General features: G+C 40.0%; 1 protein-coding gene across 1 annotated transcript in view; it reads left to right on the forward strand.

Moving 5' to 3' along the window:
- pgm2 (phosphoglucomutase 2) overlaps positions 1–22,074 on the forward strand; it is a 50,128-nt gene that overhangs the window by 9,200 nt on the left and 18,854 nt on the right. The window contains exons 3-8 of the mRNA XM_048530968.2: positions 2,427–2,533; positions 3,847–3,931; positions 8,942–9,025; positions 13,833–14,026; positions 18,518–18,707; positions 21,900–21,997. Of these exons, the coding sequence (XP_048386925.1) occupies positions 2,427–2,533; positions 3,847–3,931; positions 8,942–9,025; positions 13,833–14,026; positions 18,518–18,707; positions 21,900–21,997 (758 nt within the window). The remainder of the gene's footprint in view (positions 1–2,426; positions 2,534–3,846; positions 3,932–8,941; positions 9,026–13,832; positions 14,027–18,517; positions 18,708–21,899; positions 21,998–22,074) is intronic.

Below are 22,074 nucleotides of genomic sequence, written 5' to 3' on the forward strand. Positions count from 1 at the left end.
ATCCATACCAATCTTTGATTCTCTTGCAGAATCATAATCTCCTGGTTAATATTCATCTTTCAGAATACCATCGAAGTTGAAGTGGTCTTATCCACATCTGTGTCTGTTGGATCTTATTATCTAACTATTGGCATGCAGTGACTGCATTTAAGAAAATAAATTCCAGTAAGTTTAGTGCTTTTGAACAAATTAAGGAGGTAATCAGATGCACTTTTTACATCCTCCTGTTCTGCAATCAAATGGCTTAAAAAAATGACCAAGTTAAATCAAATCTCAGAATTTTCCACAAAGTAGCAAATCTGCTTTAGCTGTAGAAACTTTGTGGAAATAGAATTGCTGGAAGCTCTGCTTAAGAAAGGATAGAATGTTGTTGGAGTTAAGCAAATAACTGTGCAGCCAGGCTGCGCTATAGGCATTTTGAGAGTGTTTGCTGTTTCTGTCTGTTAAGTGTCAGATTTCTGAGCAGTCTGCCCTTGTCCTGAGGGCTGGTTATAGAGTTGTGGAGTCATTGAATTATGTAGAACTGAAACAGGCCCTTTGGGCCCAACTCATCCATGCTAACAAGGTTCCCTGAACTGAATTAGTCCCATTTGACTGTGATTGGCCCATATCCTCTAAACCTTTCCTATCCATGTACCTGTCCTAATGTCTTTTAAATGTTGTAATTGCACCTGCCTCTATCACTTCCTCTGGCAGCTTATTCCGTATACACAACACACTTTGTACGGAAATTGTTGCCCCTCAGGTCCCTTCTAAATCTTTCTACTATCACCTTAAACCTATGCCTTTTGGACTCTCCTGCCCTGAGGGAAAAAATTTTGGTTCTTCACCTCCTCTATGTCCCTCATGATTTAAGAAATCTCTTGAGGCCATCCTTCAGCCTCCTATGCTTCTGGGGATAAAGGTCCCAGCCTCTCCTAAAAATGCAATCTGTAACACCCCTTTTTTGCACTCGTTCCAGTTTAATAACATCCATCCTGTAGCAGGGCAATGAGAATTGTATACAGTGCTCCAAATGTGGCCTCAGCAATGTCTGGTACAGCTGTAACATGATGTCTCAACTCCTGTACTGAATGCTCTGATGGCAAACATTCCAAACACCACCTTCACCACTTTGTGTACCAGAGATGCCATTTTGAAGGAGCCATCTATCTGCACCCCAAGTCTCTGTTCGACAATACTCCCTGGGGTCCTATCATTAACTCTAAGTCCTATCCTGGTTTTTCTTACCAAATTACAACACCTCGCATTTATCTGAATCAAACTGCATCTGCCTCTGATCAAGATCCCGTTTTACTCTAATATAACCTTCTTCACTGTCCACTATACCACCAGTCCCTGTCTATGGAAACTTAAAATCCCCTACTATTATAACCACATTATTCCCACAGCAACTTGCAATCTGCCCACATATTTACTCTTCAATTCCCATTGACTACTGGGGGGGCCGCAAGTACAATCCCATTAAAATGATCTCAGCTTTCTCGTTCCTCAGTTCCATCCATATAGCCTGAGATTACAGGCCTCAGTGGATGCTCCCTCAGGAATATCCTCTCTAATTACTGCCGTGATGTTTTCATAATCAACAATGCCACTCCCCCTCCTCATGCCTCCCTTTCGATTCTTCCTGTAGTATCTGTACACTGCAATGTTGAGCAGTCAGTTCTGTCCCTCCACCCCCGTCCATCCATGTTTCAGTAATAGCTATGATAGCCCATTACGTTTAAGGTCTCAAGATCAGAAATTTTTTTAAAAATTAAGCTTTTTTTAAACTAAAGGCGTTGTAGTACAAAATGTCGTGTTTTAAACAAAACTGCAAAACAAGAGCTAAAGAAAATAAATTCTGCTCATTGACACCATCTTTTGTGAGTACTTAAGTGCAGAATTTTCAACAGGACCCTGCCCTATTCCATTTTTATTTTTACATAAGAGCTCCCATGTCCTTGAGAGTTCCTTTATTTCTGCTAGGATCAAACCAAGGTGCTGTCAGAAAATGGTTTTGATTTTGCTTGGTGATTCTGCTGTTCCAGATGATTGGATTCCTTAGCACCCCGCCATTGGTGTCCAGTTGGCAACTCCCATTAAACGCCTCACAATTGCGGCCATCCCAGACTCTAAAATCAGGCAGTGGTATTGATTTTGTACGGTAATGTGCTGAAATGGACAATCACTAAATTGCATTTACTTTAGATCTGTCAGTCAGCTTCTCCACAAGGAGTTTACACTAGTATGCATCATTGACAGAAAAAGGAGGCAAAAATTTAAGGTTCAGTAATAGGACATTTATTGGAATATCTTAACCCTATCCCTAGCCTCATATAAATCCAATCCCATTAATTTAAATGATCTCTTAAACTTTGTTACTTAATTTCAAAAAGAAGTTAAAAGTACTTGGATTTAACTTGTATTATTCTTTGCTTCTTCAGGGTTTGTGTAGGTACCTGGAAAAATCGTTTTCAGATATAAAAGACCGAGGTGTGATAATTGGGTTTGATGCACGTGCTCACCCTCCCAGTGGAAGCAGCAGCAAAAGGTGGAGTTTGTTTTGACCTGGGGGAAAGGAAACTAACAAGAAACCAGATACTTAGGTCTTATTGGGACTGTGACCACACTGAAAACAGTATCATGATGTACTTTGTGCTGTTTGAGTTATACGCAAGTGAAAGATGTTTAACTTACTAACAAAACTGTTGAAGCTAAATTGCAAATCTACTCATTGTTCTGTGTAAAGTATATTACCAAGATGAAAATTAGCAAATATAATCTTGCTGTCAACTGGGATTACTTCATTCTTTTATTTGAAAAATAACTTCTTCAATCTCTAGCAGCCTGAAATGTTTATTGTACCGAGTTAAAGTGCAAAGGTAGATCTCTCCCAGGTTGGATCCTGAATTCTCGCACGTGATTATTTTGTCTGAACATGTTATGGGGTACTGTTTCACATAGGGGTCTTGCCTGAAACTGGTCAAATTGTAACCGACATTGTCACTAGTAGCTACTGTCTTCAAAGCTTTCACTTTGTGAAATTATTTTATACAGTACAATTAACTAAACTAATGGTTCCTCGTGATTTTTAGGCAGCCTAATTTTCTTCATAAAATGGGATAGTAGGTGATTAAACTGGACACTTTCTCCTGGTAAAGCCATTTCCAGCTGGAGTAATAAAGCTGTCTCAGGTTTCCAGTCTTTGGAATGGCTCCGAGTGCAGTAAGGAAAGAGAGAGAGAGAGAGAGTGAACAATTGGTAAAATACAACCTCCGTTGCACTTGCTGATGAAATACTGTCTGCTTATCGTAATGTGTTTCAGCTAACACTTGGACAATAACTTCACTTCAGAATTTGATTTTGCACTTCTAATTGCGCCCAATATGGAAACTCAACCAGTATATTTTTATATGGATCTTAAAGATGTCTCAAATTATTTAGTGATTTAATATCACATTAAAATTTGTTTTTCTCACTTATTTGACTGTTGAGAAAGCATGTTTTAAATTACCTTTGTTTCCTGGCTGGTTAAGTCAGTTAAACTGATTTCAATTTTGTATGGTCTTATAATGGAACGGAAAGAAGTACGATTTAAGTTCAGTAAACATGTATAAACATAACATGCTGATGTTTGTACTCGTGCTTTCTGATTCCTTTTCGAACTGCTTGCTAGAAAAAGTCTTCTGTGCATAAAATTACCTTTTGAATTGTTGAAAGGAACTGTATGTTGGTGCAGTGTAGCAGGTTTGCATACATGGACATTTAAAAGATATTTAAAATTTGGTTCTAATTAATCAAAAGTGTACGTTTTTCTACTTCACATATAAATTTTTGTATTTAACCAGTTTCTGTGACTTACAGGTTTGCACGATTAGCTGCCACTGTCCTGGCCAGCCAAGGAATTCGTGTATATCTGTTTTCTCAGATTACACCAACCCCATTGGTGGTACGTGTTACTGTTTCCTTGTAATTTGTTTTATATTTTGAACTCAACCTTGGCTGAAGTTCCGAACTGTTCTAAACTAAGTAAAAAGCTAATGACCTTAAATGTGTATCAAAATGTTTTAAACCTAATATAAACATCTCTCCATTAACACTGCAGGGAAAATAAGTGGTAAAGGTTCTGTGCTTCATTTCAAATGTCTTGAACAATCAGAGTTAACCTGTCTGCTTTAAATGTTAACCAAAACTCAGGAATTGACCATCAATCATTATCTGACTGGTGCACTCTTCACGGTACTACTTCTGACAATCAAAGTGACTAGTTCTCACCAGTTTAATTTTTCAGGCATCTGTTATTGCTTTACCTGGAGAAGTTAGACATCCCTTGACAAACATGGGACTTAGTTTTAGTAGTTCTAGTACAGTATCAAGCAGAGAAATCAGTTGAGTTCTCTGGTAATCAACATTGCACAAACTTTAGAAGGATTCAGTGGGGTTCAAAGAATTGTTGGACAGATTAGTGAGACTGTTGTTATTAGCTCTATTCTGATTGCCCACATGTGGCCAGAGACTCTCCTGCAGTGGCTTCTCTCTTCCTGTTCTTCATTGATACTTCTGGAGCTTCCTCAAGGATCAATCCTTGACCTCTTCCTCTCCCAATATCTGTACATATAGATCAGTGCCACATTTTGTACAATGTTTCTGTGAAGCATTTTGGAATGTTTTGCTGTGTTAAAGCCTGTTTTGAAGCCAGGTTATCATGAGGCATTAAAAATAATCCTAGGTGCAAGAGCTAATGAGCTATGAAGAAAAGTGGAACATCTGTCACTTATCAAAAAGTACTAGCATTGTTGGCATCGAATGAAAAATATGATACTGAGTTGAACTGTGATGCACCAATTAAGTGTTAGCTCTGCATTTCTTCCTGTATCTCTGAACGACGTTAATAAGGGCGATTTGAGATGGCACTTGGAAGAAGAGTTGCCTTTTCTTTTGCCAGAGACATTTCACAGTGCACTTGGTCTTGGTCTGGCAAGTGGAAGGAATTACTGAAGCACACTTTCTGGAGCCAAACCTAACAAAGGAAAATGGTTCCTGCTGTTATACGTCAATCATATCAACCGCTGCACATTGTCAGAAGCCCAGTCAACTTTCATTCTTTCATCAATCATCTCTCAGTCAGATCCAAAGTGGAGTGTTTGCTGATGCTTGTACAATGTTCAGCACCATTCTGATGCTTACCCTATTCAAATTGCAGGAAGATCTGGCCATCATCCAATCTTGGACTGGTAATTGGCATTTAATTTTCATCCCATACATGTCAGGTAATGACCTTAGAACATTGAACAGTCCAGCAGAGGCCCTTCAGGCATTTGTGCTAACATGATACAGTTCTAAACTAATCCCTCTATTCTCCGTCTGTTCATGTGCCTGACTAAATACCTCTTAAACTTTGCTATTATGTCTGCTTCTACTCCTCTTCTGGTAGCACATTCCAGACACCACCTGACCTGCTGTGTTTTTAAAAAAAACTTTCCAGCCTCCAACACTAGCAAATACAATCGAAATTTGTCCAACCTCTCTTTTAGCTAAAATACTCCAATCTAGGCAACATCTTGGTAAATCTCTTCAGCATCCTCTCCGAAGCCTCCAAATCCTTTGTACAGTGTGGTGTCTAGCACTATTCACAGTTATCCAAATGTGGCCTGACTGAAGTCTTACACAGTTGCAACAAGGCTCACCCACTTTTATACTCAGTGCCCCAACCAATGAAAGTAGGTATACTGTAGGCCTTCTTTACCACCTTATCCCCTTCTGTTGCGACTTTCTGGGAACAATGGGCTTGGATCCCAAGATCCTTCAGTATGTCAGTGCTCCTCAAGGTCTGACCAATTACAGTATACACTCCTGCATTTGATCTCCCAAAATGCATCACCTCTCACTTTTCTGGATTAAATTTAATCTGCCGCTTCTCTACCCAACTTTCCAGCTGATCTATACCAATCTTCCTCACTGTTCACAGCTCCACTTACAAACTGATCCTTGCAGAGCACCACAGGTCATAAACCTCTTGTCAGATAAACACCCCTCTGCAACTACCCTGTCTCTTCTATGGCTAAACTTGCCAAATCATCTTGGATTCTATGCAACTTGATCTTCAGGACCAGCCTATCACAAGGGAACTTGTCAAATACTTTAAAGTCTATTAGACAATATAAACTGCCTTACCCTCATCAATCATCATCATTTCTTCCAAAAACTGAATCAAGTTTTTGAGACAAGATCTCCCTTGCACAAAGCCAAGCTGACTATCCCTGATAACCCTATTATTGTCCAAATGCAAGTAAACCCTGTCTTGAAGAGTCTTCTCCAATAATTTTCCTACCATTGATGTAGGGTTCACCGGTTCATAATTTTCTGGATTATCCCTGTTGCCCTTCTTGAACAAAGGAACAACATTAGCAGTTTTGCAGTCTTCTGGGACCTCACCTCTAAAGATGACGCAAAGCTCTCTGTCAAGGCTCCAGCAATCTCCACCCTTCCTTCCTTCAGTATCTTGGGATCAATCCCCTCAGGCCCTGGGGCCTTGTCTACCTTAATATTTTTTAAAACATCCAAAACGACTACTTAATTTTGACATGTCTTAGAATATCAACAGACCCCTGTCTAACCTTGCTGTCATCCATGTCTTTCTCCTTGTTGAATATCAATGCAAAGTACAATGTCTGACTGAGCAGTGATGAAGTCTGGAATGGATGAAAGGCCTACTCCTGCTCCTGTTTCTTCTCTCTTCTTTATGGTGGACAAATGCCTTCATATTTATTTTTCTCTCCAAGGAAGTAGCTTGAGGCGGCTATGCGATCTGCAGCACTAGATATTGATTGAAATTGTCTGCCTTTGATCTGATCTTAATTGTATCAAACAGAATTGACTCGACAGCTGGTTGATGATACAGTGTGATGCCAACAGCATGGGTTCAATTCCCACATTGGCTAGGTCACCATGAAAGACTGTCCTTCTCAATTTCCCTTTGCCTTAGACCTTGTGACTCTCTGGTTAAACCACCAACAGCTATCTTGCTAATGAGAGTAGCAGTCTTGTTTGTTAAGACTAGGGCAGCTTGAGACTTTAATTGGATTATGCTTAATGTGTTTGTAGAGTCAGATGGCCCCAGTTTGTGTAAAATTTATGTGAAGATTCAGACCTCGGACAGTCGGATGCAGCTGTCTGAAAATTGGATATACCAAGGTGCATTATTTTTCAACTAAAGAACAATGTTGACCAATTTAGAGCTGTTTGCTATCTTCAGCAAGTAAGAATTAAACCTTTGTGGTTTGCTGTTCAGTGGCATTACCATTGCTGAATCCCCCTTTTCAACGTACTTGGAGTTACTGTTTACCAGAAAAAGAATGGAACTCCCACGTTAGATGGTGGCTGTATTTTTGTGACATGTAATTCACCTCCTGTCTCGCCAATGTTGTCCAGCATCTGCAAAGCCCAACATAAGTGCAGCTCCAGTAGCACTCAAGATGCTCAGTGCCATCCAGGACAAAGCATTTCATTCAATTAACACATCATCCAGCACCTTCAACATTCACCATTCTCTCCACAAGCAACACCAAATAGCAGCAGTATGTACCATCTATCTAATGCACCACCGTAATTTAGCAAGACTCGAATCTCCACGTTGCCCTCCAAGTCGCACACCATCCTGACTTAGAACTGTCCTTAGACTTTCTTCACTGTTACTGAGTCAAAATCTTGGAACTCCCTTCTTAATAGCACTCAAGATATCCCTACAGCCCAGAACTTCAGTAACTCAAGACAGCTCACCAATGTCCTCAGCGGGGCAATTAGGAATAGACAAATGTTAGTCTACCAATGATAGTGACATATGTGAATGAATAAAAATAACTAATTGTGTAAATTAGAAAATCATCACTTGTTAAAATGATACGGTGTGTTGTCAGGAAGGAGTTTGCATTCATAGAATCCCCATAGTGTGGAAACAGGCTGTTCAGCCCCAGTGCATAATGACACTCTGAAGAACATCTCACCCAGACCCATCCCCATTCCCCTACCATATCCCTGTAACCCTGCATTTCCCATGGCTAATTCACCTAACCTACACATCTCTGAACGCAATGGGCAATTTAGCAAGGCCAATCCACCTAACCTGCACATCTTTGGACTGTGGCAGAAAGCCATGAGGAGAATGTACAAACTCCACACAGACAGTCACCCAAGGTTGGAATCGAATCCAGGTCCCTGGCATTGAGGTTGCAGTGCTAACCATTGAGCCACTGTGCCACCCAACTGGTGTGTTCGTGAAGTTCAAAATTATGCCCCGTATGATGATGTGTGAAGTATTTTTGAAGTGTGGTTGCTATTGTAATGCAGGAAATGTACAAGCCAATTTAGCTACAAAAAATTTGACAACTGACAACAAGATTCTCTGTTCTCTGCAATATCCCAGCCAATATTTGGATCTGGCATCAAAACACTGTCAACTGTTGACCTCTTACGTTGATACCTATAAATTGTTTCAGCTTTTGTGCTCATGCATTGAATGTACAGATTTGTCACGTGACAAACTGTACCGAGTCAGTTAACTTTTTAAAAAGTTATCCCAAACTCCCCATGCTACAACTCTTAAAAACCAAGTCGGTTCATTCATTTTTACAGTTTAATTTATTACTTTAAATACCGTTTATACTCTTTATGAAAGTCCAACTTAAGTCTGCTTGTACTTGCAAAAGTAATATCATATGGGGCATAATTTTAAAGGTCTGGTAGGTGAGAGTTTCCTGTACTAACGAGCAGCTACTTTACATTGTCAGCATTGTGCTTTGATTTGCATACAGATCAACTGGTGAATGAACTCTACATGAAGGCCTGTTTGCGACTAGGGGACTGCCTGTAATTCTCCAACTTGCAGTTTGTAACTTAACAAGTACAAAATTTTAATTCATCTTTTAATGTATCTGTTTCTATTCAATTATTTTCTTCGTAGCCATTTACAGTATCCCAACTGAAACTGTGTGCAGGAATCATGGTAACAGCATCTCACAATCCCAAACAAGACAATGGTTACAAGGTAATCTTATGATTATTTATACAAATATAATGAACAAACCTGAGATGGTTGAAAAATCTTTAATCAATTAGAAAGGACATACAGGTCTCGATTTGACTAAAATGCAAATCTCAGAATTTCTTTCAAGTCACTGCCTGAAATAACTAAAGATGTTCAGTTTCCTAGAGGTGATATCTCAGGTCAGGCAATACATTTAAGGTGTGAGGCCTTGCTTAGAATTCCATTGTGTTTTAGCTTGAAGTCAGACTGGTTTTGTTTCCAAAGTAGGAATTTATAAAATGCCACTATCCACAAATTGTGTGATTTTTGAACAAAATAGACTGTATCTGCAATATCAAATCTTTAGATGCAAATCCATCCCATAGATCTGTGTGTGAGAGAGAGCAGGGAGATTCAGTACTTTCACATCAATTTTATGACCCTTTGATCTTTTGCTTTTAAATTCTGTCTGATGCCACCTCTCTCTCTAATGCCCGAAGAAGGAGCGAGACTCTGAAAGCTTATGTTTTGCATTCATGGATGTCAAATATACCTATTGGACTATAACCTGGTGTCAAATGATTTTTGCCCATTGCCCTTAACACCATTGATATTCAAACATTTATCACCCTTTATTTTAAATGTAACACAGATTGTGCTTTCACAGCCCTCTGGCATAGCAAGTTCCTCTGAGTACAAACATTCTCCTCATTTTGTTCCAACGTGTCATCCCCTTTTTGTTTCTTAAGTTGCTTGCCTGATTCTAGGCTCCCCAACCAGGTATACATGTGCATCTACCCTGTCCATCTCTACCCCCGATTTTGTAGGTTTCAGTAAGATCATCTTTTATTCTTAGTAACTTTAGATGGCACAAGTCCAGCTTGCCCAATCTCTCTCTGTAGAACAATCCCACCATCTCAGAAACAAAACTGGTGACCCTTCATTGCATTCTGTGTAGAACAATAATGTTTTTACTGAGCTGGGGAAACAGAAACTGCACACGGGTTAAACTAAACCTGGAAGACTATCTTCTATGCAGTGGGAAGAAGTCTTCACTGTTCTATACTCAAATCTTCCTGTGATAAAGCATCCAGTAGCCTTCGTCATAGGTTGCCACGCTTGCTTTTTAGCTTTCAGTAACTTCTTAACAAGAACACCCACATCCATTTGCATGTCTGCATTTTCCAACCTCTCATCATTTAAGAAATACTCTCAACGTCTGAAGTGGAAAATCTCACATCTTTCCACCTTCTATTCCTACTATCATGTTGTTGCCCAATCACTAAGCCTGTCCAAATCCACTTGAAAACATCTTCCTCAATATACATCCCTGCCAGCTTTGTAACATCTGCAAATTTTGCAGTTGGTCCTATGGCCAGATCATTGATATGTATTGTGAACAGCTAGTGCCCAAGTATTTTTTGTTGCAGTTCCTAACAATGTGAGAATGATCTATTTATTCTTGTACTATTTTCTGCCTGGTAGCCAATCCTTTAATCCATGCCAGTATATTACCTCCTGTGCCATGTGCTTTAATTTTGCTAAACAGACTCATGTGGAGGGTCTTATCTAAAGCTTCCTGAAGATTTCAATTTTGTTAGTAACATCCTCCAAAAAAAACCTAACAAGTTTGTTTGCATGATAACAAAGTGTGAAGCTGGATGAACACAGCAGGCCAAGCAGCATCTTAGGAGCACAAAAGCTGATGTTTCGTGCTGAGACCCTTCATCGGAGAGGGAGATGGGGAGAGGGTTCTGAAATAAATAGGGAGAGAGGGGGAGGCGGACCGAAGATGGATAGAGGAGAACATTGGTGGAGAGGAGAGTATAGGTAGACCTTCAATCCCATTAAATCCTTCAGTATGCTGTCACTAATACTAATTTCCTTTTAACTCCTTGTTCTCCTTAGTCACTTCAGTCTCTTATTCTGGAAGATTTCTTCTATTTTCCTCAGTGAAAACAGGCACAATGCGGTTAAGTTTCTCTACCATTCCTCTATTCCACATATAATTTCCTAACTCTAGCTATTTTTAATGAATCGACGTTTATCTTGGCTAAGCATGTCCTCCTTATGTATCTAGAAGGTTTTACAGTCTTTTTCACTAGGTTACATTCATATATTTTTTCCTTAATGATTTCTTGTTCCTCCTGTGCTGTATTCCTTAAAAAAAATTATCAATCCTCCTGATCTAATGCTATTTCTTCCCACTTTTTTTTCTTTTAAATCCTATACACTCCTTAACATCCTTTTGTCAGCTATGGATGAAGGACCCATTTTGAGTTTTTGCTCCTCCAAGGAATGTGTCGTTGCTGTCAGATATGATAATTTTAAAAAAAACCGTCCTTGCCGATGTGGAAGTCTCTTAATGTATTTTCTCTAATCCAGCTCAGCCAAGTTGTGCCTCGTGGTTTCTCAATTTCCCTCATTCAAATTTAACACCCTTGTTTCAAATTGAACTATCTCACTTGCAAACGTAATGTAAAATTCTATCATGTTTGGTCACTCATTCCTAAAATTTGTTTTACCACAAGATTACTAATCCGTCCTTTCTCATTACAGAGTAATAACTGTCTCTTCTTCAACATTTTGCTGTAGAAAACCATTTCTAAGGCTCTTGAGAAACTACCTCCATGGCTTCAGTGCTCACTTGGTTGACCTGACTATTTGCAAATTGAAGTCATCTATGGTTGCTGTGTTGCGCATGCTGTGAGATTCTCTCAGCTCCTGATTTGTACCATGCCCCACACTATCATGATTATTTGCTGGCTAATTCCATCCAGTGTCAGTTGCCTCTTGCTTTTTCTTAGCTCTACTCAAACAGATTTCATGCAAATCGGGTCTGGTTCTGAGGAAGGGTCACCCGACCCGAAACATTAACTCTGTTCTCTCTTCCATAGATGCTGCCAGACCTGCTGAGCTTTTCCAGCAACTTTTTGTTTTTGTTCCTGATTTACTGCATCTGCAGTTCTTTTGGGCTCTGATTTCCTGAGCAACTGTTTTGGAAATTTAGCCTAAACATTAATTACAAGATATGGTACAACAAAATAGTCAGCTCAAGTATACCCAGTTTATTCATATAGCACTTAAAATCAACGCTGAAAATACTCAGCAATTCTTTGAACTGTGCATGTTTTCAAACGGATGTCATCAGCAATTTAATTTCGAAGTCCCTACCTCTACATTCCACATTTGTGCAGACCTGAGACTGAATTTAAGATGTATCATTTCAACAAAAAATTTGGAAAATACGTTTTAGGATGTCCCAAAACATTTATACACTTCTGATGTGTCATTGCTGTTGTAATGCAGGAAACACAACCCCTAATTTATGCTTTACTAAAGTACATAATGATAATGCCATTAAAATTAAATCATGTGTGCCCTCTTATTCAAATTCTGGATGTCCTCCCTAACCATCTGTTTCTCTTCTGCTATCATTCTTTTCTTTGAAACTTTTGCAGGTCAGTTCAATTTAACTTTTATTCTCTTGACCTACTTTTACAGTTTGCAGAAAGCAAGAGTCTGAAACAATGTTGGGATGTCTGGTTAAAATCTGCTGGACCTCTGGGCCTCCCAGACTATTTTAAATATTGTGGAAAGCTGGTTTTGAAATCCAATTGTGCATGCATGGGCCTTATTCATTGTAAAAGTAGCGTAAGGCTGCTGTAGATTAAGTTCATATTTACAAAGTCCTTGTGTCTTATTTGACTTTGCCTTGTATTTTTATGATCACTTAAGACAATGCACTCAGCACCAAATTGGCACCTATCAATAATTTTGTTGCATGAATAACATTTGGTTTACCTTACCTAATGGGTATTCTATTCCAGAAGTTAGTGCCTTTGAGCAATTTATATTTGTTTATAAACTCAAGTGACTTGCTGCAAAATACACCTGTTATCACTATTTTAACTCCTTCAATTTTTTAAAGTTAAAAACATTGACATGGTTTTTAAGAACAGCGATCATAACTTGGTCAAATACATAAAAGATAAAATGCCAGACAGGGCTTCACCAAACAACTGTGTTTTTTTAAAAAAACTTCGTTTCCTTGGGATGTTAGAATGGACAATGCTTCTGATTTCTTAATTATTTCAGCGTATGGATAATGTTGTCAACTGACCATTTCCATTTTCCAGAAAAACGTCATTATTTTTATGGTCATGCCAAATTCTTTGTGATCCAGAAGTGTAGGAACATCAGCACTTTGTGTAATTAGTATGCGTATAAAGTCAATGTATGGAAAATTCCATCTTCACTTAAGTTCTTTAAGCAGGCATTCATGATGTAGGCTCATTAAATAAATGAATTATTTGTGGTAGAGCAACTGTTCAGAAAATGAGAATAGCAAGGTGTAGAGCTGGATGATCGCAACATCAGAGGAGCAGGAAGGCTGACATTTTGGGCCTAGACCATTTTCGCCCTGCTGTACGCCTTGTTACCTCAGATTCTCCAGCACTTACAGTTCCTGCTATCTCAGAAAATGAGAATGGTGAGTTTATTTTTGCTGTTTTTTTCGGAGTTTATTTTCTTGCACGTCATCAAATCATTTAGGCTTCCATGGCTCAACTTGAATTAAAAAGGCGATTTAGTTCCAAACTGAATGCATTGGTGATTTAAAGTATTTCAGGAAAGAAGCTGGCTATCCAGAATTGATAACATTTTCCATGCTTGTTTGAATGTTTGTTCTGAATGGCTTTACTCATCCTTGCTTGCAGTAATTTTTTTTATTTTTAGGCTATATGCAGATGAATAATTCTGAGTGATCAGTCATTATCCTTTTACCAGTAGATGCTGTAACCACTGTGGTTTGTTTGGTAATATTTAGGTTTACTGGTCTAATGGAGCTCAGATTATCTCACCTCATGATAAAGAAATTGCAAAAGCCATTGAAGAAAATTTGGAGCCATGGCCAGAGTCATGGAATGACAAGCTTGTTGACAGCAGTTCCCTCATTAAAGACCCTTATGAAGATATGAAAAGTAAATATCTTGAATGCCTGCAGAAGCATTGCTTTCACAGGTCAGTGATCAAATGCATTGGAGAGGCAATGAGTAATGACAATTGCACTGGACTAGTGACTTTGAACCCCCAAAAATTGCAGATGCTGGAAATGGAAACAAAACCAGAAAGTGCTGGAGAAACTCAGCAGATCAGGCAGCATCTGTGGACAAAAAAATCAGAGTTAATGTTTTGAGTCCAGTGACCCTTCTAAACTTCCAGTGAAGGATCACTGGACTCGAAATGTTGTCTCTGCTTTCTGTCTGCAGTTACTGTCAGACCTGCCGAGTTTCTCCATTCTAATTTGTTTAATGTTTAGGGACATGGATTCAAATTCCACTACGGCCAAAGAAGCCTGAATTGTGTTTAAAACAAAATTTGGAATTAAAAGCCTGCCCAGTGATGACCATGGAACCATTGTTGATTGTCATAAGAAGCACATTGTTCACTAATGTTGATTCAGAAAGAAAATTTGCCACCCATACCTGTTCTGGCCAACATGTGACTCCACGCTCTTAATACTCAGAACTGCCCTCTGGGCAAGTAGCGATGTGTAATACATGCTGGTCTAGCCAGTGACATCCACATTTCCATGAATAAATGGAAATCATTTCTACAATAAACTGAATAATATCACCTTTCAATAATTTTATTTTATGTAGTTGATCTTGTGTCATCAAAAGAAGTCCCAAGCTTTTTCTAGACCTTTGGATTTACCTGGAATCCTGCTATATCTTTGTAGTGCCAACATACTTTGTATTCTGGAAAACTGAAATACAAACAGAAAATGTTGACAATATATAACAGGTCAGGCAGCATCTGTGGTGACTGAGAACCTTTCAGAAGTTAGCTCTTATTTCTATCTTCACAGATGCTGTTGGCCTCGAGTTCCAATCTACCTATATTTAGTTAACTTGTGATACAGAAAAAATTGATTTTTTTTTTGCAAAATTTCTATTTTATATGTTGAATTAAGATTCTTCCTTATCCATCCTGTTCTCACAGCTCAGCAAAATATTATTTTTTCATAGAATCCCTACAGTGTGGAAGCAGGCCATTCGGCCCCTTGCAATCACCCGACCCTCCCACCTAGACCCACCCCCTATCTTATCCCTGCATTTCCCATCCTACGCACTGTGTGCAATTTATCACAGCCAATTGATCTAACCTTATGGGAGGAAACTGGAGCACCCGGCGGAAACTCTCTCAGACACAGAGAGAACATGCAAACTCCACACAGATAGTCGCCCCAAGCTGGAATTGAACCCAGGTCCCTGGTACAATGAGGCAGCATTGCTAACCACTGAGCCACTGTACCAAGGATAATTGACTCTTTAGGATTCAATTGTGCAACTTCCATTCCTGCCCCTGTCATTTAAACAAACATCTCCTCAAAAGCCCTTCCGTCAGCTCCTTGAGCTCTTGCAAACTGGTACCTTATGTTCCTGCTGGCCTCTTTTCTACCTACCCATTTATGGTTTAAACACCTTCTGCAAGGTTTCTTGTCCTTAAAGTGCTCCTCTTTGCTTTCTCTGCCTGCTTTGTTTATCTACACTCTGCTACTTAACAAAACATCTGAGGACAAGGAAGCAATTCCACATGTGTACCAACAATATCTATCATTATTTCTTCACTTGTCTACTATCTCTCTTTCCTTTCCAGCAACCTATCTTGAATCAGCCATGATTTCTCGCTGTTGCACATTAATGAGTAGACCTATTCAGGTTCTTCGCATCTACCACGAACAAGGTACCCTTTGTTTTGATTCTGTACAACATCACCAGCATCTATCTGTGAGCCAGACAGCATTCGAGTCCCCTTTAGGCCTCGTGTACCACCCCATCAACCTCTAAATCCAACACATCATCCTCTGACATAGCTGCCACCTATAAATAGACTCCACCACCAGAAAGATATTTTCCCTCCCCATCCCTGTCTGCTTTCCACTGGGACCGTTCATTCTGACTCCCTCATCAGCTCTACATTACCCACCACTTTCTCCACCACACCCAGAATGTTTCACCGAAATGGCAAGAGGTGCAACACCTATCCCTACTCCTCACCTCTGGCCAAGGCCCCAAACAATCCTTCCGGATTCGACGGAGATTCACCTACACTTTATCCAACCTTATCTATTGCATCTGTTGCTCCTGATATGTTGCTCCTCTGTATTGAGGGGAACAAATGCAGACTCAGGGACTGGTTTGTGGAGCAACTGCTCTCTGCATGCATCAATCGACCCAACCTTCCAGTTGCTATCCATTTTAATTCCCCCTCCCACTACCCTGATGACATGTCCATCCTTGGCCTCCTCTACTGTCAGAGTAAGGCAAAACATTAACTAGAGAAACAACATCTGTTATTTTGCATTAGGAGCTCACAGCACAATGACTTCACAAGCTTCAAAATCCCACCCCCACCCCCATCCCTATCCCTTGCTCAGACCTCCACCTCCCCCTCCTCTTCCCCTCCCTGACCTGACGTAACCTGTCCACCTTACTCACCTATCCACTCCACCCTTCCCACAGACTAATCACAATAACCGCCCCCCCCACCTACATCCATCTATCACCATCTCTCCGCCCAGCCTGCACCCCCCTCCCTCAATTTATTTCAGGGTTCCCCTCCTGTCCCCTGTCCTGATGAAGGCTTTTGGCCCAAAATGTTGATTTTCCTACTCCTCTGCTGTCTGACCTGTGGTTTTCCAGTTCCACATTTATTGATTCTGGCTTCCAGCATCTGCAGCCTTCAATGTCTCCAAGTTATCAGCCTCTATTTTTCTTTCAATGAATGTGTTGCTGAAACTCCTGTTCTTGTATTTTTCACATCCAGTTTCAACAATTTTAATGCCGTCCGAACAGGCGTCCTGTTATTCAAGTCTGTAGTCTTCAGCTTATCAGGATAGAACATAGAACAGTACAGCACAGAACAGGCCCTTCAGCCCACGATGTTGTGCCAACCATTGATCCTCATGTATGCACCCTCAAATTTCTGTGACCATATGCGTGTCCAGCAGTCTCTTAAATGACCCCAATGACCTTGCTTCCACAACTGCTGCTGGCAACGCATTCCGTGCACTCTCAACTCTCTGTGTAAAGAACCTGCCTCTGACATCCCCTCTATACTTTCCTCCAACCAGCTTAAAACTATGACCCCTCGTGTTGGCCATTTCTGCCCTGGGAAATAGTCTCTGGCTATCAACTCTATCTATGCCTCTCATTATCTTGTATACCTCAATTAGGTCCCTTCTCCTCCTCCTTTTCTCCAATGAAAAGAGACCGAGCTCAGTCAACCTCTCTTCATAAGATAAGCCCTCCAGTCCAGGCAGCATCCTGGTAAACCTCCTCTGAACCCTCTCCAAAGCATCCACATCTTTCCGATAATAGGGCGACCAGAACTGGACGCAGGATTCCAAGTGCGGTCTAACCAAAGTTTTATAGAGCTGCAACAAGATCTCACGACTCTTAAACTCAATCCCCCTGTTAATGAAAGCCAAAACACCATATGCTTTCTTAACAACATCTTTGGTACCTGTATCATAGCCTGCACCAAGTCCAGATTTCCAATCACTCTGGTTCTTAATGAGCTTCATTGACTCTCAGTTCTATTGTGCCTCAGATTAAAAAGCTTATTCATGTTTTCAAATCCATTCATAGCTTTCCGCCCCTCCTTTTCTTCTTAGTCTGTGGCACTACAGTTGACCTCCTGCTTTCCAAACTCTGTCTCCTGATTCTGGCCCTTTGTGCATTCACTTTTCCTTTGCCCGTTGTCATTACTTGTGCCTTCAGTCATATAAACTACATATTCTGGAATTCTCTCACTAACTCCTTCTGTCTCTGTACCTCTAAAGTGTTCCACACTTGCTATTTTATCACACTTCCTAATATTTTACCCTTCACCTCAGCTTTTCTAAGTATAAAGGTGCTGTGTCAATCCAATTGGCTGTTGTGGTTGCTGTATCAACCCAGGTTGTTGTTGTACTTGAAACATGAAAAGTTGGAATCTGATAGTTACCATCTGTTGCATTGTGGTTATGAATCTTCCTGTGTTGTTGTAGAGTTTCAGTATCTATCTCCTTTGACATGAGAGCAGATGACTATGTGAAGCAGCACAAGTTTCAAAGGCATGCTAACTCTCATAGATTTCTTAATTAGAATTTTTAGAATTAGAATCCCTACTGTGTGGAAACAGGCCCTTCGGCCCAACAAATCCACACCCAACCACAGAACATCCCACCCAGACCCATTCCCCTATAACCCACCTAGTCTACACCTCCCTGAACACTGTGGGCAAATTTGCATGGCCAGTCCACCTACCCTGCACATCTTTGGACTGTGGGAAGAAACCGGAGCAAATTATTTATGAATAAATATTTGCTACACTTTATATTTGATGTTAATTTCAGTTTGTTTTTGTAAAAGTTGTTTTATTATTCAGAAACGTCACAACTTTCAATTTCCTTGACATAGCAATGTTGTTTTCTGGTCTGACTTTGGTTTCCTTTCTATCTAGGGATGTAAACAAGGAAACTAAACTTAAATTTGTCCACACTTCAGTACATGGAGTCGGACACAAATTTGTGCAAGCCGCTCTTGCGTCATTCAACTTCACCAATCTCCTTGCAGTTCCTGAGCAGAAAGATCCTGATCCAGAGTTTCCGACTGTCAAATACCCAAATCCAGAAGAAGGAAAAGATGTACTGGTAAAAAGTATTGCTTGTTGTTGTAGCAAACATTGTCATCATTTCTGCTTGAATATTGGTTCTGATGGGATATCAATGCTTTTCATTGCTGTTATATATCCTTCAACTGAAAATTATGCCTGAGTAAGATTTAAGGATTTGCTAATTTTTAATGTTGTTAAGTCAAAGAATTTTTTTAAAGAAAAAAATTGATGTCATTAACATCCCACCATAACCACAGGAAAAAAATCATTTAATGCAGTTTTTATCCTTTAGAACTGTGAACCAGTATCCAGTCGTGCAATAGCTAAAAGTGTCTTAAATACACATAGAGAAAGCTATGCCAGAGACTTGTAATGGCACTCTTGATTACCTAGTCTTGCAGTTAATTGAACAGTAACCTTCAATGCTAACTCTTTTTGAGGATTGGGAAGAATGGTGAGTTTATTTTAAAAGAGGGATTATGACATCCTCCTGAACTATTGAATGCTTAAATTTTATCTTCTCTGAGGTGAATCAGAGCCAAAAACAAAATACACTAAATAATCATGCCCACAGCATGATTTCCACCTCCGTAGACATGTAGTTTATAACTCTTGCAAGATGTAATGTTTGTGTATTTTTGCCGAAAGAAATGGAGCTTAAGCAGCAAAAATGTGAAGAAATCAGAGTCTGAATGAGTAGATCAAACACACTGACGCTTATATTCACTTTTTATAGCTTATTTGCTTTATTTCAGAATAAGTGAGCTAATGTGCTACCAGAAATATGCATTTGTTTGTAGGTAGCTCTTTTAGCAAATGTAGTTGTTCCTTAACATACATAAATGGTCATAAATTCATTTGCTGTTTCGACTTCAAACTTGAATTCTTGACAGTATCAGTTTCCTCTCAAGCTCAGATAAAAGATGCAAGAAATAGTGCAGGAGAAGGCTATACTGCTCCTTGAGCTGCTTAGTGAAGGAATTTCTCTACCTCATACGATGAATATAAGGCCTCTGAATCCTCATCCCCTTGAGTCCCACACAGCTGTCAACCTAGTATCTATTATAAACAGAACTGTCACCCCTTATTGAAGAATTGGAAAGTCTTTTTAAAAACTCAAATCTGTCAAAATAAATTGAATATCATTGTATCAAGGATAATGGATATCGAAAGAACTGTGTCAGGAGATGGCTACAGGAACAGCATGAGAAAGATTTTACATGCCCTGAGACACTCTCCACACTATCCTACATCAGGAACACGTCAGAACTCATCACAAGACTTCTACGACCACTGGGCATCAGAGTGGCACACAAACCCACATCAACCCTACAGCAACTGCTCACCTGAACTAAAGACCCACTCCCTGCCACGGACAGGGCCAATGTTAACTACATGATCCCCTTCAGAGACTGAGAAACACTACTTCGGACAAACAGGAAGAAAACTAATCAAGAGTACATAAACACCAACTGGCTGCAAAAAGACACGACCAATACGCACTCATCTCAATCCACATGGACAAGGAGAACCGTGACTTCGACTGGGGCAACGCCAAGACCCTGAGACAGGCTAGGAGAGATAAGCACAAGAATTCCTGGAAGCATGGCAGTCCACGAAGCATGCTATTAATAAACACATTGAACTCGACCCCATATACATTCCACTATGGAGGAAACCCAAAAGTGAGGCAGTCCATCGCAACGGACCCCAGAGTTTAAAATCCAGGCAGGAAAACATACTGATGCTTCATCAGAGGCTGTACTGAGGATGTTACCCAGCACGGTTACAAAGTCTGCAGAACAACAAACCAGCTCGGCAAGTCAACCAACCTCAACACCTACAACCCAAACTACAAATCTATTCCAAAACCTTAGAGCCAAATGGATGGTTGCATTGAAAAGTAAGAAAACAAATCTGAGCTCGGGGCATGTTTCACACTGTCCTCTTTGAATTGAGACAGGAGTGAATTCCGGAATAACACCTTCGGGTATAATATCCATTTGATTATGCATCTGACGGCTATTCCATTTTTCATAATGGCATTCATTCCACTCTTACTGCATGCCACTGAATATTGCTGGTTGTAGGAGTGATGGTGGAAATCGCAAGATCTGCTTCGGCCCCCCAGATGCGCTGCACCTAATAATATCCTGCCCCTGACTAGAATCTCCCACTCTGGTTGTTTTACCTGACGTGGTCATCTTTTCTCCAGACTGTGCCAACTTAAACTCTTGGGTACCACACAAATTTAGGCATCCATTGACAAATGTGTCTGAACATTTTTAAGCATTTTTGGACCTTGTCTCCCAAAACCATTTCCTAATGTACTATCATCCTGGAATGCAAATATAAGATCTAGTTTCCTTTCTCCACTCACAACTGTCTCTGGAAAGCCCTTGCTCTTTACTCTTCCTCTCCTCAGATTTGTGAGGGGCTAATAGACTTCTCTATCACCAAAGATGGAGATGGTTTATTTTCTCTCTTCTCCACCCCGTGTTTCCCCACCCCCACTACCATCACCCCGAACAATGCTGAAATTTTCTCAAAGTTCCTTTTATGTTCCCTGTCCCCATAACCTCTAAATTGCTAACGACACAGCTTGTTTTCAAGACCTTCATGCTGGCTGGCGTTGTACATTGTTCTGCTTTCTCAGGAATGGCACCTGTCGCTTCCAGAATTGTTAGGGATCCCTCTCCTCTAAATACTAGCCTGTAAAACATCTATCCTTGCAAATTACCACCACTTGAAGTACTTGATCATTCCAAATCTGCCTATCTTTTCTGAACTTGTTGTTTGATTTACTTCCAAGTTTTAACCTTTGAACCGTCATTGTTGCAAATAACATTCTCAGTGACTGTGACCAAGTCTCCACGCCCATCTTGATATCCCTGAACCATTTCCACCACCTCTGTATTGTGCAGCTGAGTGGGACAACTGAGTGAACAATCTAACTGTAATGTTTAGATTATGTTCTTGTGTCTTGGACTTCCAAAATACCAGGAATGTTTTTATCTCTTTCTACTATAAACAGTTGTTCTTGAAAAGTTCAATCAAATCATTTGTTCTTTCCTAATACTCCAATTTGACCTAATTAGGGTTTTCTGTGACTGATCTATTATCCACATTACTTGGAGGAAGCAGTCCAATTGAGCTGGAGGCTATTTTTTTTTTTGTTTACCCTACACTTCCCATGTTGTCTAAGTAAAATTTCTCATTTTTTTTCCAGACTTTATCTTTTGCCCTGGCTGACAGGGAAGGAGCCACAGTCATTTTAGCGAATGACCCAGATGCTGATCGGCTTGCTGTAGCTGAGAAACAAGAGAGGTAGATGATAAGTACATCAATCCTTTATTGAATTTTAAAGGGAAACGACAACCTAGTAGTATTATTGCCGGATTATT

This window comes from Stegostoma tigrinum, chromosome 1 (assembly GCF_030684315.1).
Source record: "Stegostoma tigrinum isolate sSteTig4 chromosome 1, sSteTig4.hap1, whole genome shotgun sequence".
Lineage (NCBI taxonomy): Eukaryota > Metazoa > Chordata > Chondrichthyes > Orectolobiformes > Stegostomatidae > Stegostoma > Stegostoma tigrinum.